Source organism: Vidua macroura, chromosome 10 (genome assembly GCF_024509145.1).
Source record: "Vidua macroura isolate BioBank_ID:100142 chromosome 10, ASM2450914v1, whole genome shotgun sequence".
Lineage (NCBI taxonomy): Eukaryota > Metazoa > Chordata > Aves > Passeriformes > Viduidae > Vidua > Vidua macroura.
In genome coordinates this window covers 5336043-5353175 of record NC_071580.1, presented here as the reverse complement: position 1 = coordinate 5353175, position 17133 = coordinate 5336043, and the positions used below count along the sequence as shown (strand labels likewise).

General features: G+C 37.7%; 1 protein-coding gene across 4 annotated transcripts in view; it reads right to left on the bottom strand.

The window, feature by feature from the left end:
* NLGN1 (neuroligin 1) overlaps positions 1-17133 on the bottom strand; it is a 297081-nt gene that overhangs the window by 200920 nt on the left and 79028 nt on the right. For 3 of the 4 annotated variants that reach the window (XM_053986500.1, XM_053986502.1, XM_053986504.1), the window contains one exon: positions 36-95. The exons of the other annotated variant lie outside the window; for it this stretch is intronic. In XM_053986500.1, coding sequence (XP_053842475.1) covers positions 36-95 — 60 coding nt within the window. The remainder of the gene's footprint in view (positions 1-35; positions 96-17133) is intronic. 4 annotated transcript variants of the gene reach the window in all.

Below are 17133 nucleotides of genomic sequence, written 5' to 3'. Positions count from 1 at the left end.
CTTGTCATGCAAATCAGTTTGGCGGCAAAAAATACCTTCATCTTCAGCACCGTCATTATCACCTAAATCATCTGTCTGTTTCTTTGTAAGGGGACCTAGGATTAAGAACGGAGAAAATGGAGGAAAAAAGACAATTCAAGAATATACAAGACTGAGGAAAAAAAACAGTGAATATTAAATTCCCACGGACGTCTCAAGAAAAACATTTTCAGGGAGGGAAATCTTAGTTTATAACGACCCATTTTTCATTAAGTTTTTCAAACATTACAGCAAAACCTTCCCTCGAGGGTATGGCTATTAGAAACATCTAGCACGAGAAGCAGGGAGTGCCCAGTGCTTTATTGTTTTTAAATGAAGAATCAAAGCTTGTTTACTAAAAGCATACCCTGCCATAGACTGTAGTTATCCACTTCATTTAATTGTTTTTTTCCTGTTGCTGTAATTATGAATAGTGGAGACATGAACTGCCAAATTACCTCTTGCATTTGATGCAATAAGGTGGTTAATAAAAGTCTTGACAGTTGGTTAGAACAATATTTTCTGTCAAATGCTAATTCACATTTCTAAATTCAACCATTTAAGCTCATGCTTTATATAAAGATAAGCACAGGTTTAATTTTAGGGGGTTTTTAACACATTCATCACATTCTCTTTTAAATAGAACTGTAGATATCCTTGAAACCTTTGACTACCTGCTGAGATATTTGTAAAGAAACATGAAAATCCATATGTAAACCAGAAACAAGGATGAAATCCCAGACCAACTGAAGACAATGACTTTTGCCATTGATTTCAATGGGGCCAGAGTTTCATGCAAAAATTTGTATTGAATTGAAATTTTAGCTTGGGCCACGTATCCAGGTTCATAATTCCTTATCTCCATGACAGGGTGACGAGACAAAATTCCTTTATGCCCAACACCTGTATTATGAACAAGTATTTATAGATTTATCATGTTTTCCAATGGGAAAAATGCCCACTCCTTTACTGAGAAATAAAAATATACACCAGAAGGAAAGTCAAAGGCCATTCTGAAAATATTTCCATGTCATATATTTTACACACTTACGCACAAACAAAAGACAGTTGAAACTCAGCATTATCTTTCCTTTTTTTTCAGAGCTCTCTCATTTCCATGACATTCTGTAATTTGCATGCGAAAAAGCAATCAGTAGAAACGCAGGGCTAAGTAACAAAAAAAGAAAAAGCCAGCCAAGCACAGAGTAGAAAACAAGAACTTCCTCATGCATAAAATAGCAATAGACAAAAACAACAACAAAAAAAAGAGATGAACAGTATGTGTTGATATTTGCAGTAGATGTAGGCAAGAGACATGCATTAAATCTAAGCACTGTGGAGTATTAAAACATTTGTATTTAAAAAGCTCTCTGTTATTTTACAGGGTATTAGTCATTCAGCATTAAAGTTGTCTTTTATAGGCAAAATACCATGTATTTGAGTGATGCATTTTTTTAAAAAAAATCATAAAATGTTTTTACCAGGTGCATGGGTTTAAGAAAGAGAAAAAAAAAAAAAAACCATGAAGTACCATGAGACTTGAACTGTGAATGTGGGAACTGGACCGTATTGTTGAAAACCAAAGCTCAATACCTTAATTCCTGCATCTGTCAGGAGTATAGTTTTTAACTCATTCTAAATACAGAACACTAGAATTATACATCATAAATAAAACACAAGCATTTTTATAATCACACCTGTAACAATCACTCTCTTCAGTTGAAAGCCTTGGTAATGCAAGTTTTTCCTACCCCAAGCCCTAGATATAATCTTTGCAATATTTGGTATCTGGATAATGTGTCCTGATCCAAACACACACATTCAAATATCTCTCTGCCCAGCATTTTCATACCGTAACAACTTTACTTCTAAAAGAATAAAATCAGAAGAATAAAACCTCTAAGCAAAGAATTACAATATTTTCATGATGAGTTTTCAACATAGAGAACAGGAAGGGTGAATTTAAGAATGGTAAGAGCATTGTACTTAAGAATGGAGATGCAGGCACAGGCAAGGATATATATATTTATACACACACACACATACACACACACACACATGTTCTTAGTAGCTTCTTATATTTTGAATTTTAAAAGTCAACAGAAAGGAACAAAGTGGCATCTGGAAAGGCAAACAACACACATCTCTCCAAATAACCTGCATAGAGATGGGCAATTTATCTTCTAGATGAAACCAAGACAGTGTATGTTACATTTTTTTTACTAGCTGGCCTTTGGCAGGTAGTTAGTGTAGATCATGGTTCCAGATCTCAACTTCAATTACAAAGTGCATCAACCACCTCAATGTAAATGTCTGGTCTCATACCATTTCTGATTTTATAATATGGTAAAGCACGACTGGGGCTAGCTTTAAAAATGACCTGGATAATTTTCATGTTTATGCAGTTCTGAGGTTCTCTGAAAAACTTTTTTTAAAAAATTAGACCATCTTCCTTAAAATCATAGAATTGTTTAGGTTGGAAAAGCTCAGGCATTAACCCAGCACGGCCAAGGCAGCCACCAAGCCATGTCCCCAGGAGCCACACTCACACATCTTTTAAATACCTCCAGGGATGGTGACTCAACCACTTCCCTGGGCAGCCTGTTCCAGTGCTTGACAATTCCTTTTTGCAAAGGGGCTGACCTATTTTTAAATTGTCATAAATTAAACATGTTTTTTAATATAGCCATAGATCTGTTTCACAATCCAAGGGCTCTGCTCCCTACATCCCCCAAGCAGCAGGACTCATCCCCGTGGAGACACGTGGCAGAGCCACCAGGCACCACTCACAGTGCCTGAGAAACAGATGAGAGATTATTTCTCCCACAAGTTCACTCTGGTCTGCAAATACAATCTATTACATCTTCAGAGAGATTTTCTGCTTCCTGGAACTATAATGCTCTGAGTCCAAGAAACCAAAGCAGAGTTTGGCCCTCTCGTAGCAGGCGTGAACCTCCTTATATTTTATCTAAGCACAAAGAGGTGCTGTGAAGATTAATTTATATTTTTTTAATTGCTGGGCAATCCCTAAAAGAAGCTGGCTCAAGACCCAGTGTGCACAGGGCTGTCTAAAAGGGCAAAATCAAGAGGTTCAGCCTGAAGTACTCTGGGAGGAGGCAGAGCTTTGTTATGATCTGTGCTGCCTGCTCCACGTTCAGGTGCTGAAGACACTTTCTGAAGTTGTGAAAGTGGTATTAAGAGAAGCTCTGGATTAGAATTCCACCCCTTTCAGCAATAACTCTCATTCTAAAATCAGTAACAAATGGCTCTTGCTTCTGATTCTCCAGATAACTGATTACTCTAACAGCCTCACTGTGTCTGGATGATCATAAAGAAAGATTGATGTTTTGAGTCCTCACACAGGAAAACACTCTGAAATCACAAGCAGATAAACAGAATAAAATCTTACGGCAAGAACCTACAAAATGTAGCAGCAATAGCCTTTTTAAGTGAAAATAAATCAGAACTAAAATTGCTTAGTAGGTGTATAATTTTTAGATATTTTCTGCAGCTTTCAATTAATATTCTACAGATACCTTATGATTTTGTAAATTAAATGTACCCCCAACTAGGTTTATTTCTTTAGGACTGACTGTTCATTCAATATATGATATTTTAGGGTTCTTCCATCATTTTAATATTCTTTTCAGGTAACAGAAACTAGTTTTAAGAATATTGATACTAAGATATAATAGACTATGGGCCAATGAAACAAAAAGGAATATTTTACAAAACTATGATTTCCAGAAGTCTTTTGACTCCAGTTACTTTTCGCTGTTTTTCTACTGTAGCCTCCTCTCAACCTTTGTGAAGGCCCAATTAATCTTACTTTTTGAGCATTTCACTTTCAAAAATGGGCATCCATTACAAAAAAAAAAGGATTTTACTATGTTTAACTCACAAGCCCCCAAACAGATAATGCTGCCTTAATATGCCATCCTAAACTTTAGCTGAAGTTTATGTAATAAATATTAAATATCAGCAAAGTAATCAGGTACCATAACTAATGGGGGGAAAAGAGGATACTAAAGCCTCTAAAATGCTGATGCAAAGATGATTTACTTATCAAAAGGCTCTCTAAGGTTTAGTCTCATGTTGGTGCATATCCATAACTCTCATTAATTCTAATGGGAAATTAGACCCCTAAGTCACTTTAAAAAGGGGGGAAAGTGATTACTGCATTTTATGTTTCCTAAAGGCAAGGAATAGTCTTGCTACAAAAGCTAAAAAAACTCTGTGTGCAGGAGGCACTCCTAACGAAGCCTACACTAGTTTAATTTAAAAATAGTTCTTGCATTATTTAAATTATTATTCAAATATTTATTCTGTTTGTATTGCAATCAATGCTAAGGCACTAACATGATGCATTTTTAGATCTTGATGGTGACTTGTGTGCTTGCAGATGCCTTTCCTCTGCTCAAAGTAAGAGAAATAACACACCTCCTGTCCAGTTAGCTAAAGAGTAATTATGCTCTCAGAAATAATTAAATCCAGCCATATTAATTCTGGTTTTTATCATTCCCTTTGATGAAGGGCTAAGGTACTTTAGCTCCCAAATACATTAAAGCTGATTATAAATTCTCTCTTTATGGGCTTGATTCGGCAGAAATTATCCATGGCCTTTCGGGCTGCAGGAGTGCGGGAGGCACGGAAGCTCTGGATGTCATTAGCTCTTTGGCCTGGGAAAGCTATTCATCATCAAATAGAGTCATGCTGCAAGTTGACACCATTTTGTAAAACAACAGTGCAAATCCTCTAAACTTAATAAATCAGGGCTGATGTATACAGCCATTGTTCGGGCCAAAATGTGCTCCTTCAGTAATGAGGAAAGTGGGGAAGAAAAAACATCAGGTTAAGTAGGCTCTATGGATCCAGTAATTTAGAAATCACCATAGCAATAATTGTTCTTTGAGGTAAGGTGTCTCTGCTCGATGGAAAGGGGGAGAGACAAGACTGAGGCTGACTGCTGAAATTATACTTGTAGAAAAATCCACCAAGTGGGTTGCAACACTGCGGAATGTGATATTACATATTTATCTTCAAACTTATGTGAGTGCCCCCAGCCAGCTACTGCTATTTCTTCTTCATTAGCCCATTTCTTAATCAAGCATTGAAAATCTGTGAAGTGAAATTACCTCATCTTTTTAGACACTACCTTTGGTTCCAAATATAAAATAATCAATTCTTTGTTATTTCTACCATTATTTTTGTGCAACAAATTCTCCAACTAAAACAAACCACAAATTTGTCTTGAATTATCATTGTCTAGCAGATGTTAGCTGAGGCACAATAACATGTTGTACCTATCTCCAGTTTTTAATTTGAAAGAAATTAATGAAGGGTTATAATTAACAATCTTCACACCTCAACATTTTCTGTGAAGAAAAATCAAATTCTTATGTGTTGAGATTGAAATATAACTCTCTATGAATAAGCATATATGTAATGACAGAAGAGAAAGTTACAGCACAATAGTTATCTGGTGAATAATTTTATAAATTCATCTTCTTTCACTTGAAAATTAGAAAGCTCTCAGCAAAAATAAAAGAACTCAGATTCCTCAGAGAAGATAAATTTGGAAGGTACAAAAGGCAGCTGGGTCTAAGAAGCACTTAAATGAAAAAAATATCTCCTTCTTTTGTTGTGCTTTGCTGCAACAGACAAAACAATCTTTTTACTTCTTTTTTATTTCCCTTTTTACTGTCCTGATTTTACCACACACTCACTCCTTTCCTTGTTATTCACACACATCTGCACTCATTAAATTCCTTTTATTTCCATATTGCACTTATTTGTAATATTCATACTTATCAGCAGGGCAAAGCCCTGGCCGACTTTGCTTTTTGATGGCAACATTTGCATTCATGTTTTAACAACAAATGATGGCACAAACCTCAGTAGTTTCACATCTCACTACCTGATTTGTGATGACAATCAAGCTCTGTAATTAGAGCTGCAAGTAACTCAAATTTGCATCTGCAAGTGAATGACAGGTACAAATTGAACCCACAAAAGGGTTGCCAACTTTCTTTGAAAATTTACATGTATAAATGCTTTGTCACTAAAGAAGCAATTCTGACACTTCAAGACTAACTCCTGCTGTGCCTTTTATAACAGCATATTGCTGAAGTGTCACACAGAAAGAATATCTAATCCCAAACCTTTTTATTCACAAGATTAATCACACTGGCTGGATCTTGATTTCCCTGAAATCTGAAGGATTTTCATTACTGCATGCTAGATATGTGTGAATTTAAATAAGATTAGAATCTGGGAATGTAGGGAGAATTTCACTCTTCTGCTTCCCATTTTAGATGCAGCCTGAAATTCTCTGTATTCTCAGAGGCTCAGGCACTTCATGTTCACATGTCCTGAGAACAGGTGCTTGGTAAATCCCATTCCTGTCAAAATAGGTCACTCCATAAATCCAATTCCATTTCTGGGGGCTTTTAGTTCCATGATGTGGCTTGCATGGAGCCGTGCAGCATTCCAGGAAAGCAGGATAAGTGCAGGTGGGTGGGTGAGGTGTCCCCATCCCCACAGGGATAGCCCTGGGGATATCCTGGGTGAGCTGCCTGCTGATCCTGACAGGCTTGGGGTGAACACACAGCTCATGTACAGGGGAGAAGCTATTCCATGGAAGAGCCAAAAACCTGGGAGTTATTCTACACATCCTAATTTCTGAGACACTCCAGCTTTGGCTCTAGCCAGTGGAAAAAAAAAATATGCTAGAGAGGGGAAAGAGAAGTGACATTTATTCACTTTTTTCCCCCAGTGGAAGTAAGGAATGGAACAGACACTCAGGAAAAAGGAGTGGGTGTCCCAACCCCCAGAACTAGACATGAGAAAAAGAATGTTTCAAAGGGACCAAGACTGTGCTGGCCAAGGTTGACACAGAGAAGCAAAGCCAGTGCCTTTGGCCAGGAGCACTGCAGCTAGACTGCTCCAGAGCTGAGGGATGGGTGGGTGAGAGATGTGGAAAATGGAAGTTGCATGCTGTTATATTGGCATTAACATCAGCATTTATGACTCCAGTGCCACCTCATGTGCTTATGTCACAAGTTCATGCAGATTTTACCATTCTGTTTGCATTAATAATTCATGTTGTTTTACAGACACTCATACTCAGGGTGACATTGCTGTAAGGAATTGAATGCAGCATTGCATGGCTGTGCCACCACCTGAGCTTTGAGATCGTGAATCAGTTCCCTCTACAGGTAATGACTACAATCCAGACCCTAATGAAGACTTATGGACATGCTTAACTTTAAGCCTCTGAGTAAGTTCTCTGAAGTCAACAGGCTAAATCCAATAATATTAAGATAGATTCACTACCATTAACAGAACTGCTCTATTTGCATCTGGGCCAGGAGGTCAGCTCAGGAGTAAAAGATAAACAGAGAGGAGCATCCCAAATTTCTAACTTCCCTTAGTTATTCTGTGGATAAATCTAATCAACAAATAGAATTTCAATCTCTTGAACACACCACCAAAGCTCTGCAATGAAATTAAATTCTCTTTTTATAAATGCATTGCTTCTTAGTCTGTGTACATACAAATAAAATTCTGCATTAAGTTTCCACAGCTCTCATAATCAAATTGCTTCCTAATTTTAAAGATATGAACTTGTTTTAGACTACAAGCTTATAAGAATTGATCATATTTAGCTCATGTGATAGAACTAAAGGTCTCTAATTTTAAGATCCAAATTTTCGGTTCCCAAAGGAAGATTTACAACTGCCATTAACATATCAACATTAACCTTCATTTTCCCTTGAAGATCTCTCTAGCATTGTTGTAATAAGTGCAAGTCAGGATGCAGTGAGTGCATCCTTTATATAAGGGCATACAAAGACACAGCTGAAAAAAATACCATCAATTTAGGTGAACTGGTAAGGTTTGTTCTATTTTTTTTCTGCTTTTTGGGATAATTTGTGTTATCTTGATTCAGATGGGTAGAGTGGTCATCTACAGCATAAGTTACACTATGAAAAAGCATTCTCTGCTGTCTCTTGACATATATACAAAAATAACATTTAAAAAAATATTATTTCACTTTTATTTCATTGTTGCCTTCTGTTCTCAGCCCAAAACAACAACTGGATAAATAAATTTTCTAATCTTGTCCCCAAATCTCTCTCTCTGCAAAGATCCCAGAACAGCAGTCTCTCTCAACAGGTGAGATCACTGAGATTCCTTTGCTGGGGACAGCCCTGGCTGCTGGAAAAGCCTTTTTCCTGACTAATTCTGCTAACAGCCAGGGCTGGTGTTACAGCAGCTCTATGGGTTTGTTTATGGCACAGCTGAGCCTACAGTCCAGCTCTCTCAAGGCCCAGTTTCACAACCCAAATAGCAGAGCAAAATTGGTCTTCATGTAACCATGTAATTGAACATTGCAGAGAAAATGAAGTTAATTGTGCATAATATTTTCATATAGAGTTTGGAATGAAATAAGTTCTCCCACCCCTCTTCCCAAAGCACTTCATATCATCTGGTTTCAAGGCACATACTTGGAGCTCTGTGTAACTCAACTGCAACCTGTGCAGTTTTACAATCTAGAAACTCACACTCCTGCAACCACACACATCAGGGATGATATGCAAGTTTCATTTTCTCCATTTTCTGATTGAGCCACTATCAGTAAAATGAATCCAGCTACCTCACAGAGCTGAATTTCTTCAGAAAAAATGGCAAGGAGAAGAATCTTGTCTTGTACAGCTGACTGCAATCCAACCCTGTCCTCACAAATGCCCAGCAGACAGAGGGGCAGGGAGGTTAGAGGTAAAGCTCTTATTGATCACCCTTTCAATGCCCTTGTGCTAACTCTGAATCACTTCATTTCTTGCCACATTTTGAGTAGCATAAAGAAAATCTGATTCTATAGTGAGAAACCAAGGTGGAGGTTGTGTATTCTGAGTCATTCCCAGCAGGTTAAACTGGGCAGAACTGCACCTTCTGTTATTAAATGTCAAGGCTTGTCTCCAGCAGGGGCCAGAACTTCCCAGCCTAATGCTGATGCTGGTCCTAAGTCACAGGGCTGCTCCTTGTTGGTCTCCCGTGATCTCAAGGGCAGAAATGGTACTTCTGATATACTTCCTATATTTGCATATACAGTCATGTTCAAACACTTTGAAAAACATTCACTGAACACAGTTTCTTCCTGAAAGGTGGAGGTGGAGAATTTCCTTTCAGTTATATATGGCTGTATAAACATATGTGTACACATATAGAAAAGCAGGCTCTCCTATGTGCCTTTTTAGCACAGGGATTTCTTCCCACACTTTTGAAGCTCTGAGCAACACTGGAACAGAAACACATTAAAGAAATTAATACTGATACTAGTAACCTGGTGTTCAGAACTGCAGTCTTTCCATTAGCTTGAATCTTAGAAAGAATAAAGATGCTTTAAGTCAAATGTTTCTCTGCTATTTGATGCTTTCAAAGCATCCTTTAAGGCCATTTATTTGGACTGTGGTCACCAGCTTTTAGAAACATAATTATGTCTGCTCTCATTACCACACCTTTTGACGGAATCAAAGTACATAGCTCTGAGAAATGGCAATGGCAGAGCTGAGGGGACAGCATTTGTGTAAAAGGCTGTCAGAAGGAAAGTGCCTGGCCCCACTTATCTTCTCATATTTACATTCTGTATTTTTAGAAGAGCATAATTTTAGGCAGGAAATCTCAAAACATCTCAGCAATGAAGCAGTCACAAAACCAGAACAGCGCAGCCAGCACTTGAAGATTAGTGGGATCAAATACTTGTCATAAGAAAAATCATTTTCATTTTGACATGTTTTCAGTGTTAGCACAGTACCTGTTTTGAAAGTACAGTTGACTTGCTCTGCATGTTATATTAAGGAATCCCAAAAGAATAGAAAAAAAAATCCTTATACTGAATGGAGCATGAAAGGAAGTCAGCACATCACTTCTAATCCAGCAGAACTCCCAGACAGGCAGTGATACTTGGGGCCACATATTTACACAGCTACTGTCGACTCCTATATGGACAGAAGGCTCCAAACCCTTCTGGTAGAAACTTTGCCTTCATGCTTCCTGTTCAATAATTGAGTATCTTAACAGAGAGGCTGGTGAATAGAAAATTATAATCGAAATGAAACAGATCTAAAAAATGTCAAGTCTAGAACTACAATATATTATTTACAAAAAGCATAGCAAATTTAAAAGCAAAATGTCAGAGTAGCCCTTGCTTCCATTTTCACAACAGCCACTTAGGTGAGAGTTGACAGGTTTGGGACAATATGACATTTCTAATTCTTTATCTGCTGACAATAACCCTGCTCTCTGGAGGAAAGCAACAAAATGCAGAGCAGAAAAAGGCGTAACATTTCTCAGCATTGGACAAAAGGTATTCTCACTTCTGTTTTTGTTTATTTTCCTTCTGGAAGTCAGCTTGCTTAGGATCACAGTATGGGTGCAGTTACCAGGGATTTCACACAGACTAGTGGGGTAAAATGTACTTTCTTTTCCCTAACAAATATTGATAAATTAAATAAAGAGTATGCACTACTAAATTACAATTATGGTCCAAGGTTTCATGCATGGGTCCTTTTGGTAACAAAATCAGTAGCTAAATTAAACAGGGCATTTTGCAAGTACTACATACACAGCAGTTACTTTATAATCACTTGAATTCTTTAGTTATAATTGTTAAGGTTGGTTTGTTTAGAGTGGCCAGTGGCATCATCTATTTAGAATTAAAAAAAAAAAAAATCTGTGAGGAATATTTTTGAGACTATTTGAGCAAACAGTCTTTATGATCCTTTCCCAAGCCAACCAAAGTTAGTGAATTAACTATCAGAGTATCCAAGCTCCATCCTGCTGAGCACAATGAATGCCTACAGCAAGCACAGCCAACTACTGGCACTAGGACTATACTTTAGACTATCAAACTACCAAAACCACTGAGGGCAGTGAAGATTATTCCTGCAACAGACAGTGCTGGCCTGTTCCTATGGGGCACAGCAAAGATTGTCTGTGCTCTTGGGTCCACAAGCAAAAGCAATCTTGGTTCTCATTTTCACTTTCACAGCAGTAATGAGTAGTTTCAATAGTAGGAGGCAGAATTTAAAATGTACAGTTTTCCTGTACAATTACTTAGTTTGTTAGCATTGTGGATTCAATAATGTTTGGCAGTGTTAGACAGATTCATTCCAGCTCTTTAACTAAGGGATTATTAACTGAACTGTAAATGCAGGGTATTTAATGTAGACAAATGGGAACAATCCAATTAACTTCAATTGTTTCTGAGAGCTTTTAACTCATGCCTTCAGAGATATACATGCACTGAGAGTATATTAACATTGTGATTTAAATGTAGGAGAAAGTTTTAGAAATGTATGTGGGCATAGATGGCTCTACATATTTTTGCTAAAGTGAGAGTTTAAAAAATAATTCTCTTTCTCCTGGGATTTTCTGTGCACAGTTTATGTATATCTGCAGGAGAAATACTAGATGCAGACAGAATATTTGAAATCAAAAGAAAAGGAACCTTTTACTGACATCAGCTCCCCAAAAATAAATAATAAACTGTGTTTACTTGTCTTTTATTAGTGAAACCTGGTTTCCTGGAAAACACACCAGCCAGCATTACTGATCAATAATATTCAGTAAATCTCTTTATGTTGAAAGGTTTGTAAATAGATGGAGAGTTTTGTCTACTTCTACATGGTTTGTAGAAATGGATAAACACCATTGAAATGGTCCATTTAACAGAAGAAATTTAAGTTTTGTATTGTCAGAAAGTGTGAAAAATTAGAGTTGTTTTATATTTCAATGTAAAGCAATAAACCAACTTTGCAATTAGTAATGTTAGTAAATTAAAAACATTTTTATATAAGGCCATGATTCACTGTGGGTTTGGACGAGGTTCCAGTGCTTGCATGCTGAGCTGGGCCATGTCCTCAGCTTGGAACTGCTCTCAGGAGTTTCAGGGCTCTTCCTTGGCCACTCTCCTTCCCTTCCACTTCACCCCCCAGCTCCATCCCAGCCCACTGCCTGACATCCGTGTAAGAGCAGCTTTGGCAGATTTCCAGCTGGCTGTGGATTCCAGCCAGCTGTAACCCTTCCCTGCAAGAGGCTGCCCCCAAAACCAGATGTGTGATTCCCATCAGTGCAAACCCCACCTGAGCTGGCCCTCTTCTACTCTGAATAACACACACAGAACTTGGAATTCCACTGATGGTTGTAACTGTTAAGAGCTGAGACAAACACCACGAGAACTGGCTTGCGACTACTCAAAGAACCTAATAAATGCTGCAATGAAATACATCATTCTCAGCAGTGTCAGTGCATCCTTTGTTTTCTCAGGTGCCCTCCTCTGGGCCTTCCACTGGAGCCACTAATGAACAATGAAATTTATGTCACACTGTAAGCAGAATGCACTGGCACTTCATTAGTTCTACTGTGACACACCCAAACTCTAAACACTAAATGTAGCTCCCCACATGCAAGCTAAATAAGCAAGGACCATGTTGATAAGAGACTTTAACAAGCACAGACCATGGAGACAATAGAGCCCACATCACTGCAGATCCCTCCAATTTCATTTCTTGCCACAATCAATTCTAGAGTTTCATAAAATTAGTTAATTCATTGTTAATTTTTTTCTGTGGAGTTCATTTCACGCAGAGAGGAAGGACTGAATATAAGCTCTCATTAAAATGAGCACATTGTGTAGAATCACACCTATATAATAGTCTGATATTCTATTGTTTTGAGCAATTAGTGCACGTCATTGAAAGCACAGATGGGTGATTCAAATCAGTGTGTGTCATATGCAAAATTCACAGAACATTTAAAGTCTTCCAACTAGTTGCATCTGTCATACCTATTATGTCAAATATTAAATTGCAGAGTCTATTTTGGGTTTCAAGCTTGAAATAAAGATCCTCCTCTACCATCATCCTTCAAAGTAAAAATATATTTTGTTTTCCCTGTGAAGGGAAAACAAAATACCTAGAAACCCATATCACTTTGACAGCAAGAGGTTACATTTACATCTCTCTTGTTGCACCCACTTGCTCAGGCTGAGATAACCTGTCCTTTTATATCCCACTAATAAAATTTCTCACTTGAAAATATGTTCCAATTTCATTTTGCTAAAAATTTTCCCCAAAGTTTCATTTCAACTTTGAATTTTAATTTTCTTAAGAAGAAAATGATATATTTAATGGACCACAGCTGTCTGGAAAGTACATATTTGATAGGCATACAGTACTAATTTGGAAAATGAGTGTGATTTACTTGATGAGTCACAATGAATGTCTGTAAATATGAATCCAAGTTTCTTACTAGACTAGTAAGCTGTATAACATAGAAATTTTTCTTAAAACACAAATATCTTCCCAGAAGAAGAATGGACACCAGCATTAACAGCTCCACCTTCCTCACTGCCTTCATGATTTCAGTTCATGAAACACTGAAATAAGATATTCTCTAAGGGGGCAAATATTGAATGTAACAGATTTTCCCAATTTAACATTTTTTAGAACATAAAAACCATGGCATGGCACTAGACAGGCCCTGGTGCAGACGAAACAGCAGCTCCATTAAACCAGGCACCTCAGGCCCTGAGCGATGGGAATGGGCATCCTGCAGCACGTGTCTGCTCTCTCCTCTGGGTCCTACAAACCTGTGTTTGCCTGGTTTTGTGTCAGGAGGAAACCTGGGGGTTGGCAGGGTTGGCAGAATAAGGAGGGAAAAAATGCATGGATGTGACTGCATCTGATCATGACAGAGTCACAGAAATAATTAGGGTGGAAAAGGCCTCTGAGATGGTCGAGTCCAACCTTTCACTGAACACCATCCTGCCAGAGCATGGCACTGAATCCATGCCCAGTCTTTCCTTAAACACCTCCAGGGATGTTGACTCCACTGCCTCCCTGGGCAGCCCTTTCTCTGGGTATTCCTTTCTCTGAAGAAATTCCTCCTCATGTCCATCCTGATTAGGCAGCAAACCACACAGATTGTTTAAATCACTGCCTGGTAGGACAAGTCGATGAGGTTTCCCTCTGAAATTGTGCAGAAAAATTTTGGTAGAATCAAAAAAGCTTTGGATTTCCTTGCTTTCAGTGCAAGGAAGGAAAATGAGGGCACTTTGCATCAAGTCATCCTCCATCTAACAAAGACATTTGAATAATTATCACAGCGCGTTGCCAGAAATACAACATTTCAAACTCAAATCTGAAAACATATCTATTGATAGCATTAATTTAAGATAATCAGGTGACTAATTGGGTGACTAATAGTGCTAATGAATTGAAAAAGAAGTTGAGATTGTAATCAGAGGCAAATCTCAGCTCCTAAAATGGTACTAGGCAGAAGAACATCATGCCATAATGATCACATACTTGCTTATTTGCTAATATAGAAGTCTGAACTGTTGAAAATGAAGAGAAAGTATGTTTTATTACCATCATAAGCCATCAAGCTGTTTTTAAACTGTTGATTTTTTTGTCTTCAATTTATAAAGAAAACAAACTTTTCAAAACAGTACAACTCAGGCTCAAAGGAGGCATTTCTTTCAGCAGTTTCTCACAGAAAGTAGAATAAGGAAATGAAAATCACCTCATGTACCTAAGGCAGGTTGTACAGATGGGAAATCAAGGCTACAGTAATAGTGTGGCCAAACATTTAAGACATAAGCATTTGAGAAGCTTTAAATACATAAGTAACTCCTGTGAGCATCATTGACTTCATCCTGCTGACATGAACAGGATCTTCTGAAAACACTTCAGAGAAGACAATTCAGAGAAGCTTTAAAATGTACTTTGAGAAAAAGGATAGAAAGGATATCTTCTGTGGAAAGTTGCCAGCTGATTCCTTTTAATTATTTTACCAATGCTGGTGCTTTTCAGTTAGGTTAATAATTATACATTATGGTGCCTAAAGCTCTGTGTAGCCCTCTCTATAAAAAAAATGCAAAGTTGTAAAATTATACCTTAACCACATTTTTTTTTCCTTAAGTACTTTGCAGAAGCAGAGATTATGCCACTGCATAGCAGCAGAATGCTAGGCAACGTAGAAAAAAAAATCCAAAAGAGCTAATTAAACTTTAGGACGTGCTATCAAAAGCAAGTTAATATTTTAAGCTATATAAAATCATTTCCCCTTTCTTTTTTCTGTGGTCTGATAGCATAGTAAGCTCTTCAAGTGGGCAAACTCATGAGAACAAAAACACCATCCCTTTTAAGGTATCAAAAATTCCCACACCTACTGATACTTAAGTTAGTCAAAGGTTAATTAGTATCTGTGAAAGGAAAACTGCTTTACTCTGGCAATTTTTGAAATATTATCCTTTTAGAAAAATAAAAAAAACATGAAAACCACACTTGGATGAATATTAGGAATGTGCTACAAGATTATTTAATTGTTACCAACAGTGATTGAGATAGTGAAGAAGAATCACAGAAATTTTGTGTCTAGTGTTAAATCTGACATTCAGCCCTTGCACTGAAACCCTGGAGTTGTATTTACAACTCCAGATCCGTTTTAGTAATCCATGACTCCCTGATTATGTAAAATGCCCCCAAACAAATATAAATGCAGTCTTTTCTAAAAATGAAAAAGGCAGAAAGGCAGTACAAGACCCCATTACAAAAGCAAGTTGCAGTTATGCCCTACTTTACAAGGCAAAGTGGAAATCACATGGCTCATAAGCCTTTGGTAGCCTTTTGTAAAGGGATGAATTTCTGTTTTGCTGTGTTTTCTGAAACACACCCCACAGTCCTAGGTCAATATTTTGCTATTAAAAATAAGTAGTTCACACAGCACTCAGATGTCTGAGATCATTGCAGAAATATCACAGGCACTTAAGCACATATTAAAAGCATTTCTCAGAAGCTGTTGCAGCATTTTATTTTTGGAACTCTTCTTTAGAAGAGTTAAAGGATAAGAGCAACTTTAGATGTGGGTTTCCTTTGGCTTTGGAGGATGAAAGGGATTAACAAAGGTCACAAGAGGAGGATGGAAGAAGAAATGGAAATAAGAGTACTACTGGATGTAGCTTATCCTTTCCCTAGGCAGCAGTTAGAGGTGTCTGAAGAGGAAAAGGGATTGACTACTTGCTGCCTGATCCCAACAGTTCTTCCAGCAGCAGGATGAGCACGGTCAAAATGGGATTTTCCTGTGCTCTTTGTTAAGAGTAAGACTAAGGCTGGATGTCCTTTATACAGAATTTGGTTTAGTGTAAACCACCCAGCTCCTTGAGGCTAAGAGTTGCTGGAGCAGCTGAGCAGGACTCATGCTCCTTGTTTTATTAGGGGATTTGGAATAAAGCTGAGAAACCTACATCAGGCAGCTTTGTGCTGTTTCTTTGGAGGAAGCATATATTAAAAAGAAGATTGCCGGTATTCCTTGAGATTTCTGTGCTTAAAACTGAACTGAATTTACAACATTTCAAGTGATTATAGACAAAGTGGTTCTGTGATTCTACAACAAGTGAAAAAAAAACCAAAGCAAAACAAGGAATTCACTGCCTGCTTGCCATGGGAGGCAAGTGTTCAGCCATCTTCAGGAAATCCCAGCTCTGCTGGGACTCTGATGACTTGGAAAGACAAACAAGAATCCTGTTCCAATCACCCATATAAGCCCCATTGGACTGGAAAACCCTGTACAGATCTTTGTACAAATAATGGCAGGAAGTCATGCAAGTTGCACTGCTCTTCTGCAGCAAAGCAAAAGAGAAAATTCCACATTTGAAAGAAGAGAACCCATTACCCCATGAATATTTGATAGACTTTGTAAACACAGTGAACACAGCATTGCAATAAACAAGTTTCTTTTTTAAATTCTGCATTTAACTCCATTTGGGATTGAAAGCTTTTTCCTAAAAATATTGAGCTCTGCCCTTTGCAAGCCATTATTTTGAATTTTGAATTAAAAAGTTGTCAAAAATGTTGCTGTAATTAATGCCTTGTCATTAAGTCTATACGCAATATCAAAGTTAGAGAAAAAAAACTCTAAATGCATTTCAAAATACAGTGTGGTAGCATGCATTTTGCAGGAGAATAGGAAATCTAACACTACCTGGCAGGCCCCTGGGCCTGATAAGTACATATGAAGCAGTACTGGGAGTAATGTGGTTGTTTCTGA